This window comes from Lutra lutra, chromosome 8 (assembly GCF_902655055.1).
Source record: "Lutra lutra chromosome 8, mLutLut1.2, whole genome shotgun sequence".
Lineage (NCBI taxonomy): Eukaryota > Metazoa > Chordata > Mammalia > Carnivora > Mustelidae > Lutra > Lutra lutra.
The window spans coordinates 12,489,070-12,510,058 of record NC_062285.1 but is presented as its reverse complement, the minus strand read 5'-3'; the positions used below and the strand labels follow the sequence as shown (position 1 = coordinate 12,510,058).

Genomic DNA, 20,989 nt, shown 5'->3' with positions numbered 1-20,989 from the left:
ACTGTTTCCACCATTGGGCTACTGTAAATAACACCGGTACAAACATCAGTGTTATTAACACCTGTTTGATTCCCTTTCTTTTGGTTATACACCTAGGCAAAGAACAGCAATTCTGTTTCAGGTTTGAGGAACTGCTAAACTGTATTCCGTAAGAGCTGCACCATTTTTGCACTCCTACAAGCAACGTACTAGGGGTCTAACATCCTCAAAAACTCTTATTTTCATTGCTATTTTTTAATAGTCATCCCAAGGGGGTGAACTGTTGTTTTATTTAGTTTTGATTTGCCTTCCCTGATGATTTAACCCTTTTCATGTGCTTACTGCCAGGCCTTAGAGAAAATGTCTTTCAAGTCCTTTGGCCTTTTTTAACTAGGTGGTTTCACTTAATTGTTCAGTTATAGGATTTCATATATATGGATATCATCCCTTAACAGATAAGGATTTACAGTTTATTTCCTATCACTCGGTGGGTTGTCTTTTCCCTCTAGAGTTCTCTGATACAGGTTTTGAATTCTGATGGTCCAGTTCATCTATTTTTTTCCTTTGTTGCCTGTGCTTTTTGTGTCACACCTATGAAATCACAACCAAATTCAATGTCATAAAAATTTTCACCTGTTTTCTTCTGAGAGTTTTATAGTTTTAGCTGCTAAGTTTAGGTCTTTGATCCATTTTTGAGTTAATTTTTAAAGATTTTATTTTATTTATTTGACAGAGATCACAAGCAGGCAGAGGGGCAGGCAGGCAGAGAGAGAGGAGGAAGCAGGCTCCCTGCTGAGCAGAGAGCCCGATGCGGGGCTCGATCCCAGGACCCTGAGATCATGACCTGAGCCGAAGGCAGTGGCTTAACCCACTGAGCCACCCAGGCACCCCTTGAGTTAATTTTTATAGCTGTAAACTAAGGCTGACAACCTTAAATTCCTCTTCCATAACCGCTTATTTATATCTGTTGCTCATTTTTCTACTGTACTTTTTCCTATTGTTCTGATGTATTCTTAATGTATCCTTAACATACTGTTATGTATGTTACAAGTTATGTTCTACCAATTTGAGATGTGTCTTTCAAACCTTATCTCTGTCAGAGAGTTTTAAATGTCTTATGTATTCAAATCTATCAACATGTTTTTAAAAGGCAAATATATTTAGGTCTTGATTTCAAAAGCCCTCCCCTACCCCTCAAATTATAAACAGTATTTTCTAATATTTTTTTCAATCACAGCTATTTCCCATGTCTCATTGTTCAAAGTGCCATTAGGTTGACTAACATGACTTTATTTTAAACTTACTAAAACAAACTAAATTCTTCCTTGAAGGTATTTGGTTATTTAACAAAATTCAAGTGACTAACTCTGCGGCCAGTTTTCCTAATTTTTCATGCTTAGTAAACATAAAATTACTATAAAGCAAAGCAACAGAGGAGGGCTGAACGGAAGGAGGGCTGAACGTGGCCCACTAAACCTAGTTAATGACCTTCTAGACTGGCTGTAAAAGGCTACTGCCGGAATGCATACTTAAGTCCTCAAGTTCATTCAAATCTACAGATACTATCAAAACATAAAAGGTAAGCTTCTTCCAAGTGATTAACTCACACCTCATGCTAATGAATGACTAATCCCCCCTCCTATTAGGTTGAGGGTGGAACTATGTAACCACTCAAATATTTAAGATACATGCTAGCCCTTAGAAGATTAGCATAAATCACCGAATAGGTTTGCTTCTTTAGTTATTTTGCTTTACTTTTCAAGTTTATCTATGCTAATAAATCATAATTCTAAATTACTAAATAAGAAACTTCCTAATTAAGGTCATCAAACTCTTCTGACTCTGGCAGTTAACTGGCCAAAGTGATGGTCTCTCGCTTTTTTGTCATTTCATGAATCTGGGAGGGAGGGCAGAGTACTAACAATTTAGAATGGTTAATGGAAGAAAAGGGGAGGCAGATACACCTGGATGGCTCAGATGGTTTTTAGCTTCCTGACTCCTGGTTTCAGCTCAGGTCATGATCTCAGGGTCATGAGATTAAGCCCCTCATCAGGCTCTGAGCTATGCGCAAAGTCTTCTGGAGATTCCCTCTCTCTCTCCCTCTCATACTCCTCCTCTCATGCTCTCTAAATCAATCTTTGGGGGAAAAAAAAAAAAGAATGGTTAACAGGATGCCAACTGATAGAAAACATGTTTTAGGTCTTTTTTTTTTTTTTAATGATTTTATTATTTGACAGAGATCACAAGCAGGCAGAGAGGCAGGCAGAGAGAGAGGAGGAAGCAGGCTCCCTGCTGAGCAGAGAGCCCGATTCGGGGCTCGATCCCAGGACCCTGAGATCATGACCTGAGCCGAAGGCAGCAGCCCAACCCACTGAGCCACCCAGGCGCCCCATGTTTTAGGTTTTTAAGCACATCACTGTCCCTATTACTTTGTTTCATGGTTGGTTGTCCAATAGAGTAACCTTGCCAATAGATGTACAAATGTTACCCTAACAACAAATACAGATCTAAAAGATAACTGACCTCATTTCACCCTACCTAACACCAGGATTGTTCCCTACCAAACCAGAGCTTCAGATTCTACACACTCTCTTCTAGCAAGCACAGACTGAATTTATCTCAGGTTCTTTTTCTTTTAAGGCACACTGGCATTAAACAGATCTAAATCTACCATTGGTATCCTTTAATTAGCTTCACAACAAATAATACTCTTCTTTTTCTCCAAATACATTTTTAAAACCATGACCTCTGCAGGTGCTTCCCCAATCCCTTAATACACTTATTACCATTCTTTCAGTTATTTATCCATCTACAACAAGTACTTACTACTTGTTATTCTGTCAACAACTAGGGACAGAGCAATGGTACACAATGACAAAGATCTTGCTCTCATATTATTTATTATAGCATCCTACCACTAACAGCCCCAGATAGAGCTTAGCTATATACTATTAGCATTTACAACCAAAAGTCTGAAGAGTCTGATCTTACCTAACCATCAACATTTTAATATAAATTAGCTGTTAAGGAAAAATCAAACAAGGAAATCACTGTATTGATGAAAAGAGTCAATAGGAAGCTTAACTTGAATAACATGAATGTCTCCACTGAGGAAAAAAACATATTTCAAATTAATGGACACTTCATAAATTTAGACTAACTGGTAAATAATCTGAAAGATCTGAATTGTTATACAATTTATTTAAAAAAATAATATTGCCTTCATTGACATATAAGGAGTACTCAGAAAGACTATACAATTTTCCCTATTTCAATAGTCAATTGCAAGGTAATCCAGTCTTTTCCTGTTTAAAATTATTATATACAGAAGTTTCAGATAAAGTTTGGGATTAGCAAACATACTTCGTAGAATTAAAAATGACTCATCTGTTAGGAATTCTGAATTTCTGGGAGTCCAAATTAATATAGATTTAGGTCTTCATTATCTACAGTTTTATGGCGAGAACATGAATTCTGGAGAAGCTGCCTCTACCATCTAACAGTGGCAATGTTCAGGTCCTTATCTAAGAGATACACTACCATCCCTTACAATGTTATTTTAAGAAATAAACTAAAATATATAGTATATACTTAGCACCAAGCCTGGTATATAGTTAATTTTTAATAGTATTTAAAAAGTCTGTCAGGAACGGATTTGAAGAATGGAGGGAGAAGGTAGAAAGCTAACTAAGTTCAACATGTAATTAACACCTAACTGTAAACAGTTTAATTAAATGAACTAAAATTATAATTTGGTAAGTGCTATAACAAACAAATACAGGAGAGGTTAACGGACACTGAGAACCCAAGGACATTAGGGCTGGCTCTTAAAGAAAGAGTACTGAGTTCAACAGAATGGAAGAAAGAACATGTCCTTTTCAGCAAAGGCTCAAAACAAGAACGAATACAACATGCCCAAAGAAATGTACAGCTTTGCAAAGATGAATTATAAGGAATATAAGAGTGGAATGCTGAAGATCAAGCTAGTCAGAAAGGCCGCAACCAAACGGTCAAGTACTTGCTATAATCTTACTAAGAAGTACGTATGGACTTTATCCTGTGGATAATGGAAAACTATTAAAAGGGAAAAAACACAACCCAACATATATTTTATAATGATGCCACTGTAACTGAATAGTCTGGGTAGAAGGAAGCAGAGCAGTTATCAGGTTATTTCAAGAGAGAGGCCCTGAGTTTCAATAATGGTAATGACAATATCCAGAGAAAGGATATATATACACATTAAGATACAGAAGGCAGAATCCAAGATTTATTGATAGGTAGGGACAAATGCTGAAAAACAAGAGTTGGGAGGATAGTGTAGTTCTGTACTGAGAACCTGAGAGTAAGTTGTGGGGAAAGGGAGGAATTTGGGACCTATCAAATGCCTACGGAAAGGAAACAGATACATGTTAAGAGTTAGAAATAAAGATCTGGGAGTCACTTTTGTAGACAAGACTGCCCAGTGAAAGAGAACATGCTGAGCCAGAAAAAAAAAAGAACAAAACACAGTAAAAGGCTGAACAATACTGGTATTTAAGGGGCAAGAAGAGAAATAGGAAAAGAAGGCTAGCAATATCCCAGAAGCCAGGGAAAAGAATTTCAAAAAGGAGGTAAAGCTAAGAGTTAAGTGAACAAGAGATGAAATGAGATAAAGACTTTTTAAAGGCCATCTGATTTTTTTTATTAACTGACCAGGATTTTAAAATAAATTTCCAGGGGCACCTGGGTGGCTCAGTGGGTTAAAGCCTTTGCCTTTGGCTCCAGTCATGATCCCAAGGTCCTGGGATGGAGCCCTACATCAGGCTCTCTACTCAGCAAGGAGCCTGCTTCCCCTTCTCTCTCTCTGCCTACTTGTGATCTCTGTCAAATAAATACAAACTTAAATAAATAAATAAATAAATAAATAATAAAATAAATTTCTGTGACCAAATAATCAAAATTTTGAAAGTTGAAGAACCATTAACATCCTTTAGAAAGTACTACCACATTAACAATTACTGCATTAATTTACATTTCATCACTCAAGCCTTCTCTTTACAATACTAATTCTGCATCAGGGTAAATAGGATATTAGGGGAATCTGACAACATTTGGAACAACCTGTTTATAATGTATTTAAGCACTGTAGATAAAAGTATGTAGCTTAATATGTAATGAGGACTACAGAAGATATTCAAATAAAATGCATAAAAGAAAAAGAGAAGCAGAAGGAATCTAATTATGAGAACTCTTTGTCAGCAAATTAAATCAATGTGAAATAATGAATCAGACAATAGATTAAAAGCTTAAAGACTCATTAGATCCCTATGGCATCTCCTAAACCGACAGGACATTTAAAAGTTTCTCAATGTTTACTGATGCTAATCTGCTAATTAGTCCGCTAATGGGTCTGCCCATAATTTATTTACTTATTGCCTTTTAACTTCCTCAATTTTTTTCCCCTTAATTTCTTAAAACACATTATAATGTGTTAAGTTTGGAACTGTGAGTGGTCTATGCAAATATACTTATTTCATCAGTCTGCTTCTGTTATGTGTCACCTCATAAAGCAGTTGTTGCCACTATTTTTCTCTCTTTTAACAAGCTACAGTTATCGGCACTGAGCTGGATAAACACAATTTTGAGTTACGAAGTTAACTCCTCTTCAGATTTAAGTTCTAATTCAGACATTAAGACTCTACCTTGAAGCCTAGGATAGAGTTTTCTTAATTCACAAACTGAAAGCAATAGTTGCATGTTATGCAGAGATAACAAGTTTAAAATGTCTCTATTCATATCAAATTTTAATTAACAGAAAATTGAGACAATATCTAAACTAAACCATCAAGATAATTACCACAAAAACTAAAAATTACTTTGTACAAATATGAAGGGACAGTCTTTTGAGTTAGTTAAGCCATTACTGTTATAAATTAAGCACCTGACTTCCAAGTGTCAAAGGCAAAAAACAGTTCTAAGGCTTCATAATTAAAAATTAAGAAAAAAATCTAAATATGGCTAACTCTAGGCCTAAATCTATGCAGTAACATTCTGAAAGACTTTTAAAGAGAATTTATAATTAAGAGTCTTATTCAAGCTAATGGAGATAATGTAATATAATAAAAAACTCAAAAACTATAGTTCAAGACGTGCAGCATCTAGTAATAATGGCATACCTTTTCTTTCTGTTTTCTGTGCAGGGACAGAAGATGTGGGTGTAGGCAGTTTTGATAAAGTAGATGCTCCATTAGCATCAAATGATTTCTTTGGCTGGTGATCAGACTGTAGCGTAAATGGACTAGAAGGAAGAGTGCTTGGGGTAGCAGTTGGATGAACCACTGGTTTGATGGGGTGCTGTACTGGCGTAGAACTACTGTGAGTCTCTGCTCTTGGCAGTCTGTAGTCTCTGTCATTGTGTCTGCTTGTTTGAGACAAAATATTCTGTGGGAGCAAACTACTGGCATCACTGGAATGCTTGTCTTCCACTTTAGTTCACAGTTCGAAAAAAGAGATGTTGGAATGACAGAAGGGGGGAAGAAAAAAGATTACGTTAGAATCCTGTCTTTAACATCAGCTAATTTAGCAACATACTTGTATCTTGTTATAAAACTGCAAGCCCAGTTAGTATCTGCAGTTTTACCACCAGCACAGAAATATCCAAATACTGAAAGAGGATTTTTAGTTCAACTCTAAGTAATCTATACTCAGATTTCAAATGGGCTACTGATTTAGGAGGATTCTTTAGAACCACACCACAGTTCAAACAAAACAATGAAAAAATACATCAATATATGGAGTTGTAACATTTTACTCAAATGAAAATTTTTCCAAGTATTTTAAAAATATCAAAAGGAAATGGTCCATTCTTATAAAATATGGACCATGGATTCTAATAACTGAATTATCCACAGTGGTTCAACTGCAAAGGAGTATTAGCTTTATTAGCCTGATTTCTCATAATACTAAAGTAGCTAATTGAAAGTAGTTTGTGCTGGGGCTTAAATGACCTCATTTTGGGATGGCTGAATTTATGATGAACTGTGCATTCAGTAAGTAAACCAGTTCATATTTTTGATAATGCTAACAATATCAGTTAGTTGTAACCTCAAGTTACAGAAAATGCTAGCTGAAAACAGAAAGCCTACATCTGGCAGCACAGTCAAAAAATCTACTGGCTATTACCATTTACATTAAAAACATCCTCTTCCAATTTAAAGTCACAGAGAAATATTTAAACCTCAAGTACTTCTGCTTCCAAAAAGAGTATAAGGAAAATTTCAATAATCATGATAAAATTTATATTTATCAAAATCTCTAGCCAAAACTGTAATAATCTATTCAGTAACTAAAAATTAAACAACTTTCAAGTAGAGAAACATCTTAAGATTCAAAAGCACATACGTAATAATAATATTGCCAAAGGATGCCCTCCCTGTTGAGTATTTTGTTTTTTCCACAATTTCACGTTTCCTCCGAGTCTAGAGACCAAGACAGCACAAAGAAGGAAGTATGCTTAAACTACAAGTCCGTTTCCAAAACATTCAGTGCATAGCTCCCACGTTATACTAAACAAAATGTACTGGATACCGCCAAAAAACTTGTTATATAAAAACACAAGTCTTCTGACTTAATAAATGAAATTCAGTATTATAAATTACACATATACTAACCTTAACAGAAAAAAATGAACAAATAGAATGAACTATCACAATAGAATACAAACATCTATTGCATGATATTAACTCATTGGTAAACTATCAATTTACATGCACAAGAAACTTAAATTTTATTCTACAAGTTCTTCCTGAAAAGAATACTGCTACAACAGAAACGTTTAGGGATCGATAAAATGGAAATAATACCATACCGTGCCCAACTGCCACAAATCCTGTCCCTTGACTACCAAAAACTTTTACTCCCTGCACACCACAAAAAATCCCTCTCAGTTCTCTATGACTAGAGTCAAAGAATATCAAATGTACTCAGATAAAAACTAAAGCTGATACTATTTCAAACACTTGTAAGCTCTAGGGGAGAAAAATGGCAGCTGCATTACAGGAACGAAGAAAGCTGTAGCTGCAACAGCTTCCCATGATTCACAACTCTAGACCAAACAGTTAACGCAGTGACTCTACCTGCACACCCCCCACAACAAAGACATTTAGCAAATGCCTGGAGACATTTTTGGCTGTCATGATTAGGAGAGGGGAGGGGTGCTATTGGCCTCTAACATGTAGAGGCCAGGTATGGTCTCTACATCCTATGTCACAGGATGGCAACCCACAACACAGAATCACTTAAAGCAAAATGTCATTAGCGCTACTGTTGAGAAACCCTTCTCTAAGCACAGAACAATCATTCTATGAGGCACAAATTAAAGACAGTGAAAATAATCTAGTGGCAATAATACCAAATCAAAAATTTTACCCATAAAGTTTTCAATGTCAAGTTCTGGGTAACATTATTTTCTATAGAGCAAAAAATAAATTTTCTATGTTTATCTCTTTACATATAAAATCTTTCAGGACCCCCCCCCCCCCCAAGCACACCTTTTATTGGCAGTTACAAACTACAAAGCTTTAGGGTCTTACCCAATATGATGTATTGGACACATGGAAAACTCTGCCAACACTTTTTGGATAGAAAAGGTTAAGCACTTAAATGGCTTAATGACTTCATTACTACCATGCTTAAGTATTTAACTCAGTTGACCAATTAAGGAAAAATAAAAGGAAATATAGCTAAGATTTTCTTAAGTATTACTTAAAACTGAAAAAGTGAGACATGTGACTGTAGTTCAACACACACAGACCTACTGATCTGTCACTTGCACTTCTAGGAATTTGGCCAAGGAAGTAGTAAGTGGGCAAAGATAGAAATCGTAGCACCTGCTGACAGTAGGAAAAGGGTGGAAACCACTCAAGTATCCAGGGATAGAGGATCATTTATAAATGAGGGCACATTTAACAACAACAAAAAAAGGAAAACCACGCAATATAACACATATGGATTTCTAAACTGATAGAGAAACATTTCCTTGAAATATTACTGAAAAGAAAAGGTTAAAAACAGTAACATACAATCCCATTTTTGATGTAAAACACATACATACGTTTTATACAGATTTATATATACACAGGAAAAAGTCTATCGCCCCAAATGCTCCTGGCTCATGGAATTCAGAAAGTTCCCTCTTATATTTTAGTAACAAACATGACTCGCTTTTGAGATTATGAAGAAAAAGGAAAAGGAATACCTTCATTTTTGAAAGAAAAAGATATGCACACAATTATTTAAAAACACAACTCTGATTTTATTTCCTTAAAGATGGTTTAGCAAAAAGAAAAAAATACTACTTTCATTTCCATCAATATTTCCATCAGATCTTTAATTACTTCCTTCATTTACTCTACCTCAAAGGTGAAGAGACTTAAATGACAGGATATTTTGGAAAGAATAAAGGAGACACACTAGGCTCTTATTTTTTTCTCTCTGGGAACCATGACCCACTAAATGAGAGGCATGGCCCAATATATAAGTGATTATTTTTACATCCATTTGCCACTCCTCCTCCATACCCCCTAATATCCCTCTGCAGTTTGTTCAGGAGGACCACAAGCTAGGTGCTATTTTTTTTTAACCTGGAGAGGAAAACCTTTACCTCATTTCTGACTGCTTACCAGAAATCACAATTACTTAAGATATTAAGTAAAATGGAACTGGAACCCAAGTCTTCCATCTCAAAATACAATAGTTTTAATTTCTTCATTTCAGTACTTTAAGTCATTGTTTTCTAAGAATTAAGCACAATTTCACTAATATAAAAAATTAAATATTCCAAGGAATATATCGTAAACATTCAGTGCTGAAGAACTATGTCACTTTTACTATCTGTTTCATCTTGGGAGTTTTTTCTGTCAAAAGAATCAGTATCCCCTGCTGAGACCAAATACAGCCCCTACTTAAGTTATAGGAGGAAGATTCAAATGCCCAAGTCCAAAAATTCCCTGAACGCATCTTTAAAAATTCTTCTCAATGTTTCAACATCTGATAAAGAGCCTAAGAATTCTACGGTGGCATTTAAATTCTATTCTGGGCAAGGGAAGTCACGGGGAATGGAATACGCTTAGTAAAACTTCACATACAAATTTAATTTGAATTAAGTAAGAAATATATGTTACTCATATTGTCCCACTTAGACAAAATCTGACCTCAAAAAACATTAAGGTATGCCTGCAGCATGGAGACGTTATCTAGATCTATGATCATGATAAAAAGTTTCTCACTGATAAACGTAAAACACCAACAGACACTCTGATGTCACTATCTGTATGTGACTATAATTCAATTATTAGATTGAAAGATTCAGTGCGTTCTGGAAGGGATTTCTCGGTCCAGTTTAATAGGACACAATTCAGGAAAAGGGGGGGGGGGGAACCAAACAACTCCTGTTTTTAAAAAAGTCAGTCCACAATATGAAATTTTATTTTCTACCAATTCAAGTGCATTATAGCCATTTTTAGTGATGAATACATATATGTACTATTCCTCTGTGCACCCTTTTTCTTTACAGGAAACAAAATGGTCAAGGTTAGGAAGACATATCTAACATAAAAGAAACCTGTTTCTATTATTTTACTTTACATATGTAAACATCTATGAATATAGATACAAATATATGAACTATAGGAGTGAATCAAACATCATGTTGTTTCAAAGAAAAAAATTAATACTTACTTCCACTGGCAAACCCACTAGTGGCTGTTGCCTGCATCACCTCCCTTCTGTAATCCCTATCTTTTGGGAAGCTATTAACTGCCATCTTGTTTGCTTCTTTTTGTCTCTGTTCTCTAAAAATAAACATAGGTAAACCCATAAAAATTACATCAAGTACAATGAGTTTACATGTAATTTTCTGGTCAAATGCTCAATAAAATGGTATATGGAAAATAAAAGAACTGAACACAGCCATAATATCAACTGGTGCATAAGATACGGCTAACGAAACAGTAACGTTTCTCAGTGATGATCATATTATAGCAATTATCTATAATGTCATCTACCCCAAAACCAGAACTCTCCAGTATTAATCCTACATATATGAAGGATACATATTATTATACTTTAAGAATTATGAAGATTTCTACTACAAATTATAAGGAAGATGCACTAAGTATAGGCTGATCTAAAATCTTAAATATATTGATGGTTTACAAGGTCCTTATAGACAGGTGCTTAACTGTCCAAGCTTTTTTTTGTTTTTTTTTTGTTTGTTTTTTAAGTAAAAAGTAATTACAGAAAACCACTACAATTAAAGAGGGGAATGATGAGTTTCGCTGTTAAGAAATCTAAACTCAGAATGTTCTAAGATGTTAAGCTATAAAATCAAGAGTAAGAAATATTTTTTAATGAGTAAGAGCAAGTACCTTTCAAGCCACTCTTTTGGTTTTTCCCACTGTGAAACTTCTGTTCGACAATTGTAGTAGTACTTTTTCCCAGAAGAGCTAATATGCTCAGACCAGTCATCTGCAGAATCATAAGGCTTAAAAATACATTTTTAAAAATTAGAAAATATTAATACCATTTAATCACTTGATATGAAACATCAAGAATGTCAATGGTTTTCAAAGCACACATAAGGGAAAAGACCATTAAATAAAAACACCCAGATCTAGAATGTAATTATCTATGTATATATCTTAGGAGACCTTAGTCTATGAACACCTTAAAAAAGAACAGTGGAAAATCCTGTAAAATGTGAAATTAAACAGAAGATATATGTTTATTAGGTACAAAATGAGAAATGTGAAATTAACATCTTGACTTCAGAAAAGCATTACCGAAGTTCTCCATTATAGTAATTTTACTTGCTGAAATCCAGTCACATGGCAATGGGGAGGGGGAGTTTAAAAAAAACCCACAGACGGGGCGCCTGGGTGGCTCAGTGGGTTAAGCCACTGCCTTCGGCTCAGGTCATAATCTCAGGGTCCTAGGATCGAGTCCCGCATCGGGCTTTCTGCTCAGCGGGGAGCCTGCTTCCTCCTCTCTCTCTGCCTGACTGTCTGCCTACTTGTGATCTCTCTCTCTGTCAAATAAATAAAATCTTTTAAAAAATAAATAAATAAAAAAGTAAAAAGTAAAAAGTAAGAAAAAAATAAAAAACCCACAGACAACTGATTTGATGACCCGACAGCACATCAGTTCTAAACTCACTATGCACAACAGTACTCATATATAGTATTAACAGAGAACAATCTCCCTGTATTTACTGTTACTTAGTGGAAAAAAAAAACCACGACATTAATAAAACCATGAACACAAAGCTAATTAAAAGTGTAGTATCTGTTTCACCAGCAAAATCCATGAGATGGGGCAAGTGTTAACTAAACCTTGTCTTCTCACATGATATATGGGTCAGCAGCATCACTCATTTCTCTGTAACAAAAACCAGCCTTTCAAAAACTCTCAGCTACATTCTCTTTTAGGTATTTTATAAGTACTGGAAAATTATAAAGAAATTAGAAAAATCTGGAAGAAGGCCCAATTTCCATGGTACTGATCTAAAAAGTGTAAAGGTTAAGTGCACTAGGCCCAGGAAACCTGGTAGATTCCCAAGGACACTTGCGGATGAATTTCTTGACTATTTTCTCAAATGAGCTTGAAATGATGTTCTACTTTGGTAGTCTACACCTCTTCTGGGCTCAAGCTTGAGGAAAGAAATGAACTCTCATGCCCTGCTGACTCAGCTTTAATTTTACCAAGTAAGAAAGAGCCCACAAAAAGTACCAGTTTGCTATAGGTCACAAAACTAACCGGTGATAGAAGGTAGGATCAAAATACCTAGGTTTCAGGATGCCCATTATTTCCAACAAATCAATACCAATTCTCAAAATGCTGCAATAATTTAAGGGTAGATGAAAAGATATTGCAGACTCTGCCACATTTATGCTCTTGGGATTATACCTCAAAATAATGAAACGACTGGTAATCAGCCCTGTGCATCCAAAACCCTCATATCAGGGGAAAGTTAATCCTCAATCCTTCTAGTTTTCAGAAGTTGTAGAAACCCAATCACAGAAAGTCAAATTCAAAAAGTCCTCTTTCACCACTCACCACTCCTTGTACCTAAATTATTATATAAACTGAACATTTCTATGGATATATCTGAAAGATATGGTTTCCTTGGAAAGTGGTTTTATGGGACTGATTACTAGTTTGGTCTGAAGAAACAGAGTAAGATCTGAGGCAGGTGGACAGAGGACATCGGAGTAGGGCAGAGTGGTCTACACCAGTGCTCTTCAAAGTGATGGTTCTGTGACTTGTTCTGAAGAAGGTAAGGAGCAGGCATCAAAATATATACTGACATACTCTTTCCCTCGTCGAGAGTCCCACTTTAAGAAAAAAAAATTTTTCAGCTCAAGTAAACAGTCTATTATTTGATGACAGTTAATTTACATCCTGGCATAACTTCCAGGACAGTTAAAAGTTCACGGACCAGAAACTTCAATGGTATGGGTCTATGACACTGCACTGATTTTGCCCACCAAATCTCAGATTAGTACAAGTTAATGTCTTACTTAACAAAACGTGTTTCAGGGTATAGCATTAAAATAACATACCGGTAACTTCAGTTTATCTTCTCACCCCACTTCCATCCACACCAAAAAGGTAAAGGGGGCAGGGAACCCTTTCAGTAAGGGGGAATTTTTCAAAATGCTGATGTGCAACAGGTGTTACTACTTTTCTTCATTATGTATTTTCAACTTTATTGGAATATATAGTTGACAAAATTGGAAGATACTAGTGTATGCTGTGATGTTTTGACACTGAAAGGATTTCACCTATCTGGTTCGCTAACACATCCATCACCACCTCACAGATTTTGTGAAAACATTTTGAACTTTTCACTCTCAGCCCATTTCAATCACATAATATAGTGTTACCAACTATCATCACCATGTTAAACATTAGATCTTAAGTTATTAAATTTGATTAAAAAAAAGGAGTATCTACAACTAAGAACTAAACCCCCAAAAGGCCTACAAACACTTCAAATATTCTGAATTAGGCCTGATGTATTTGCCAACATAAGCATTGAGGCAACAGTTTTCCCAGTGTTGTCCAGGAACCCTTGAAGGACCTCAAAATCATTTTAAAAGATCAAAACTAGGGGCGCCTGGGTGGCTCAGTGGTTAAGCCGCTGCCTTCGGCTCAGGTCATATCTCAGGGTCCTGGGATCGAGCCCCGCATCGGGCTCTCTGCTCTGCGGGGAGCCTGCTTCCTCCCCTCTCTCTGCCTGCCTCTCTGCCTGCTTGTGATCTCTCTCTCTCTGTCAAATAAATAAATAAAATCTTTAAAAAAAAAAAAAAATTAAAAAAAAAAAAAAAAGATCAAAACTATTTTCGTAATACTACTATAATGATTTTGTCTTTTTCTTCCTCATTCTATCACAAGAACAGAGTGGAATTTCCCCAGATGCTGTGAAAGGGGATTTGTTATCAGGGAAGACTGAATGCAGAGCACTTGTGAAGCTCTAGGTATCTCCTATGAAGACATTAAAGAGATACTCCAGATCTTTTTGTTTTACAAAGTTATTATTTTACATTATTATTATAATAATTATTTTACAAAGTAATTTTTCATAAAAACATTACATATGCTAACATGTAAAGGGTTTACAAATCTGATTTTTATAAAAATTATTTTTCAAGGTGTTTTTATAAAGATTTTGAGTGAGTGAGACAGTAAGAGCACGAGCACCCAAAACACACAAGCAAGGGGAGGAGCAGAGGGAGAAACAAGCTCCCCACTTAGCACAGAGCACGACGCAGGGCTTGATCCCAGGACCCTGGATCCTGACCTGAGCCAAAGGCAGATGCTTAACCAACTGAGTCACCTGAGTGGCTCTCATATTTATCAAGGTTTAATTTTTTTTTTAAACATTTTATTTATTTGAGACAAACACAGAGACAGAGAGGAAAAAAAGCAGGGGAAATGGGAAAGGAAGAAGCAGGCTTCCTGCTGAGCAGGGCTCGAACCCAGGACCCTGAGATCACGACCTTTGCTGAAGGCAGAGGCTTAATGACCGAGTCACCCAGGTGCTCCCCCCAATGTTTAATTTTTAAATATGGTAAATACGGATAAAAGATGAACAAAAGCTCTCAATTTTTATGAATGCAGACAGAGGTCTTGAGACCAAAAAGTATGAAAATGACTGCTCTGAAAGAACAGTACTAATAAACAGTTATGGCGGTACCCATCTGCTCTCCTTCAGTTCAAAATGTCTTTTAGGTGTGCTTTTCTCCTTAAAAGTGTATCCCCTTCTGCTCTCTCTCTCTTAAAATACAGAATCCTACTACTTCTTCCCCATGGGAAACATTGGAAAAGGAATGGTTAATCCTGGAATTAAGTTACTAATTTTTAATAAGGAGCCCCTTCGCTGACTAACAATATCACCATCAAAGATGGCAATTATTGTAATAAAGAATTTCGTGGCGTCCTAAGAGCGCTCTGATAAATTTCTGATTTTTTAAAATTAAGTGGAGTATCTTCCGGCAAAGACTGGTTACAGAAATAAATCTTGAGATCCTCAATCTGAAAAGCTCCAAAAAACGAAGATATTTATGTGGTAACAAGTGGAGCTGGACTATAAATGCCAAGTCAACTGAGACTGAAGTATCTCCCAGCAAATCAAGACTGGTGGGTATGTAGAAGGGGAAGATACCTGTTAGGTGTTTAAATGGGAATAAATTTTTTTTCTAAATGAAGCAATTCAGAGGTCTCTTAAAAATCACAAATATGCATAATTAACCTAAAATAAGGTTTGCAAGTCCTGTTATATTTAGATTAGAGAGGAGGAGGCATTCAAAAAACTTTTCCTAAATAGTTATCATGGGCTAGGCTCTGTGTTAAACCACAATAAATGTGAAAATCTTAATACTGAGGAAATAAGGCAACTTCAACTTGACTATCAACAGCTGATAAATATAAATCACCCACACAACCAAATGTCTGTGTAGATGTTAACTAGATAATAATTGTTACTGATCTTTCAACAACAAGATTTAAAACCTGAAAACTTCAAAGAGAAAAAAAAGAACTACTTTTTTAAAAAGTTATTCCATATTTTAACCTAGATTAAAATGTGTTGACCTAAGTTCTCTAATTTTCACCTGTTATTTTATTCTTTTGTTATGAAAGAATCAGATAAAAAACTAATTTTATGTTTTACTTACTACTCAAAAACTTCCATTAGAAGTGATTTAAAGACAAAAAGTTTGTAAGCAACCTGCAGAAAAGTTCAAAAGCTAACTTTTCAGGTAAGATTAAATTTGTAGTTTATAAAATAATACATGCGTCATGCCCACTGGGCACATCATAATAAGAAGACCACTACTTGGAGATTAACTATATACCTGTAGCTGCAATTTACAGAAAGGGAAATCCTGATTCTTAAAACATATAATACTAATCCATTCAGGTAACAGTCTTCAGCTTCCATTCACAAAACGAAATCCCCTAACACCATTTATGATTTGGGTAGATCAAACCTATCTGCCCATTATTTACTCTTTCTGATTTCACCACGTTTAACCCAAGTCTTAGAAATCAAATCAACCAGAATTAGTTCTCCCTGAAATAAGATTTTTCTTAAGCCAAAACAATGTCCACATGGCCTGCCACTGCAACTATCAGTAGACAAATACCAATTTGGGATTGTGAGTGATAAATGGAACTTTAAGGTAGTGTTTGTTACTTGGTAAATTAATGGGGCACAAAAACAGATTCATTCTAAAATCCTGAATATACACCTTATTGTGTAACTCATGCCAAGGAGTTTAACGATAACACCTCTTAAGGCTTACCAAGCTGTTGTCTCAGCCTCAACACCACTGCCTTCTATACTGATCTGTGATACTAGGGCGAATTACATCATTTATTCAGCTAGCTACCAGCTAGATTCTGCCAATAGTAGGCACTGAAGTTAAGACCAAAAGGCATAAGAAGCCTAGCAGCCACAGATATCTCCAATTTCCAGCTCTCTGCCATCTGCCCCAAACCAGAACTAGCTTCATCATATCACCAGTTCTACAAGGCTCCTCCTCTAAGCTATTAGGTTCTAATAACTACAACCTCTTCCTATTGTACTCTAGCTCTAAGGCTGAAGGTATGTGTGTATCACCTCCATGTTCCTTTTTGTTTTTTTCAGTCCTCAATAACATACACTATCTGCCTAGCCAATCCTGGATATAAAATTCTCTGTGCGGTCCAATTTTCTGTGCTAAAATAGCTAGCATGTTTTGTTTTCCTACCTAGACCCTGACTGATAACAGTATTTAAAACTATTCTAAATTTATCTTTATGAAAATGCTATCATTTATGTCTTCATTTCCTCTGAAAATGTACTATCCACACTGCTTCAATAAGGGAGAAGAAATCATAAATCCCAAAGACCTTTCAATGTTGATTAAGGTATGATGATCACCCAAATATCCAAGGCAGAATCTGCTGGATTCAACCTACACTTCTGTAACCTTCTAGTGGCTCCTTCCTTGTATTTTCCATGCTACTCTCTGACAGAATTTTTAAAATCCCAAGTAGGAGGTTACTTCACCAATTATATCCTTCAGTAGTTCTGCACTGCCTTTATATAAAATTCATATTCCTTGGTAAGATACACATTTTTGGGGAGCTAGTTTCCACTTATCTCTGTAACCTGAGCTCTTACCATTCTTTCACACTTTCAAAACCTTTGCAGTTCTCCAAAGGCTATGTTATTTCACACTTCTAGGTCTTTGCAGATGCTGTTCCCTTTGCATACCACATGAATTCCAGCCCTCGTCACCTAGCTGCTATATTCAATCCACTGGGGAGTGTTACCTGTACTTTAATACTTTCCTCTCATCCAAGACTGGAGTTACCCTTCTGAGTGCTCCCAAAGCAACTCTAACAGGCACTGTTTTAACTGTTTACTCTTCCGTTTTCACCACAGGTCCAGAAGTTACTCTGAGATGGGCCACATTTTCTTAGTACTATATATATCACCAATTTGGCATATACTTGGCAAATTGAAAACTTAAACTTTTGTTGAAAGAATGTATTAAAACTTTCATTTGAACCATGACTTAAAAAGAAAAAAATCAAAGCTGAGTTACTTCCATTTAGAAATACCTAAAATTCCTGACTTTCATTGCCTTGAAGACAGGAATCCTCGTTACTATCGTTACTATATCGTTACTTTATCGTTACTATTTAGTAGGGTGTGTAATACACAGCAGATGTTCTGAATATATATTTTAAGAAATGTATACATTTCTTAAAGGAGGACAAGGTAAACCACTTTAACTACATAAGTTTCACAATCTATAGTTCTTTTTATCTCAGACATTGCAATAGTGATATTTTGCTCTGTATAGAAAAGTTATGAAATAATACCAGTATCTCCTATTCTCAGTTCTACGAAGCTTAGCTCATTACTTCAAATACATTTTAAAAAGATCAACTTTAGATTAAACAAGACTTGGTGGAGGAGTTTTGGGGGGCGTTTTTGAGGAAGGAGGGTAATAAACACAAACACACACAATCCCCCCCCCAAAATCAAAATTGGGCACGTTTATATACTTACTGTATCTGAAGTTTTGCTTGGATTATTGCTTGGATTAGAAGAATGTGAATTTGAACTATGAAGAGCACTGTGGTTGTGTGAATTTTCTTGTGGAGAGTAACTGGTCCCTTAAAAGAAACAAAGACCAAAGTGAATTATAAGTTGTATTTCATGTTTAATTTCAACTGCTTTCTATCATACTACAGATTATTGTGTATCCCTAAATCATTTTACATATGCATCCGGAATATATACATATTCATACTTCTTACATATAAAGTATTTGTGAACCTACAAAAGATGTGGCTTAAAGAACATATAGCTTGCGTGGCTGACAGCCTATGGAAATGTTATGTATAATCAGATGAGCAAAACCTCATCAGTATCATTTCTTGCAATTTTTTTAAAAATAAGAGATTTATTAGGGAAAGACAGAAACACACAATATAAAGAAAAAAGGCACAAAAATTCAGTGATACAGAACTAAAAGTCACAAATATCCCGTAGGTTTTTGCAATTATTTTTCAATTTCTTAAACAGCCTCTGCAACTTGATTTTAAATAGTTTTGCCAATATTTCAACTAAAATAGTATTAAGAAAGTTAAGTCCTAGGGAAGGTATCTGATGAAGATGGTATCATCTAAGTCTCCTAATAAACAGGACCAACTCAAGAATTGCTTAAAAGTAATTCATGAGCCTTATGAATAATCCACACATCTCAAAGACCATCAGGGATGACAGTGTTTATTGTCTTAAGAAAAGCCAAGGTATAAAAATACAGACTTGCAAAAACACTGATTAAAGATCGAAGAAGGTTCACCACAAAAGTCTAATTGCTATTACAATTTCTAACTGTATTTCAATTTCATTACATTTTTCCCCAGCAACAATATACCATAATTCACCTTAAAAGTTCACCTTAAAAAATTCACCTTAACATCGGGCTCTCTGCTCAGCAGGAAGCCTGCTTCCCTCTCTCTCTCTCTCTCTGCCTGCCTCTCCGTCTACTTGTGATCTCTCTCTGTCAAATAAATAAATAAAATCTTAAAAAAAAATTCACCTTAAAAATTAACAAACTACACTGGCAATGAAGTCTACACTGTAATGAACAAAATGTGGGAAGAGTAATATAAATGATTGGGAATTAACTATTTCAGTCAGCAGGGGAAACTAAGTAGGTAAGAAAAGTGAAATGGGACAGACAGAAGATGACTTTACAGTTTCAGATACCCAAGTGGAAATGTCAGTAGACCCATGGAGCACTAGGAATTCAGAAGTGATCTGCAAGTCTCCTCCATCAGAAGTGAAAGGGAGGGGACTCAACTTTGCCTTGCATAGTTTCAACAAGCACTAGGAGCTTGGAATGAAGTTAAGAGTATGGCAAGAGAAAAGGCAATGGCCAACATCAAACCCTGGATAAGGGCCAGTTTATAAGGGAAACCAAAAGCAGATTCAAAGACCCAAAAACACTAGTAATGTGATAAAGACAGGACGTGGCACAATGTCGGTGATAGAACAGAGGAAATATCTCAACCAGACTACTGCTTGATGACTTCATCTACTTGTTTTTAATTTTACCCTGCTGTATGGCATGCATTTTATATAAAACACCCTAAACTTGTAACAGTAGGCAAAATATTCTTCAGTAAACATTGGAAGAACAAACACAAAGAGAAATTAGTCAAGATAAACTCAGCGGGAAGAAAAGTTAACACAGCTGTCCCTGACACCTCTATCCTCAGAAAGGCCCCCGTGCACAGGTGGCCCTTAGCGGACATGTGGGCACCTACATATAGTTCCCATAAGAGTTAACAGTTGCTCACTGTGCCCAAGTTGTTTGTGGATACAACATGGTTTATGCTTAACATGTACTTTCCTACTGGGAATCCACATTTTTGGTACATGCTAGGTAAAGGTGCCTATGTAACAAACCAAATCTAGTAACAATTGTGGCTACCAAATTTCTAGTAAGTCCCCTTTATAGTCAACATTTCACAAATACTGTCTAATTCATTGCTGAAGGAATGAAGTATGTCTTGTGCGACTCTACTAGAAGACTCTCAGAAGCCTGCACCTGGCTTCCTCCAGGCTTTGCTCTGCATACCTTTTCTCTTAGCTGACTCTGCTATGTATCTTTTCGCAGTAGTAAGTCATAGCCATGATGACGACTATACAATGGGTGCTGTGACCCTTTTAGAGAATCACCAAACCCCAAAACACTCATTCACAAAGAAATCTTAATATTCCCAAGTTTTTAAGAAAATCTTAAACCTATGCCAAAATCTGTACTTTTCATACCTAACTCCTAGTTTGTTTGTTTTAAAGAAAAACCAGGTTAACAGGAAAATACAGCTAAGAAACTGAGTAATGTATACAAAGAAGGTCATATTATCCATCCCTGTAAGAGTTCGGATACCACTGAAA

General features: G+C 35.8%; 1 protein-coding gene across 10 annotated transcripts in view; it reads right to left on the bottom strand.

Annotated features, from left to right (window-relative positions):
* WAC (WW domain containing adaptor with coiled-coil) overlaps positions 1-20,989 on the bottom strand; it is an 86,179-nt gene that overhangs the window by 19,933 nt on the left and 45,257 nt on the right. For 8 of the 10 annotated variants that reach the window (XM_047739434.1, XM_047739435.1, XM_047739438.1 and 5 more), the window contains exons 4-7: positions 18,587-18,693; positions 11,388-11,503; positions 10,699-10,811; positions 6,138-6,446 (exon numbers count right to left, since the gene is read on the bottom strand). In XM_047739434.1, the coding sequence (XP_047595390.1) occupies positions 6,138-6,446; positions 10,699-10,811; positions 11,388-11,503; positions 18,587-18,693 (645 nt within the window). The remainder of the gene's footprint in view (positions 1-6,137; positions 6,447-10,698; positions 10,812-11,387; positions 11,504-18,586; positions 18,694-20,989) is intronic. The other 2 variants (XM_047739439.1, XM_047739440.1) reach the window with 1 other exon arrangement.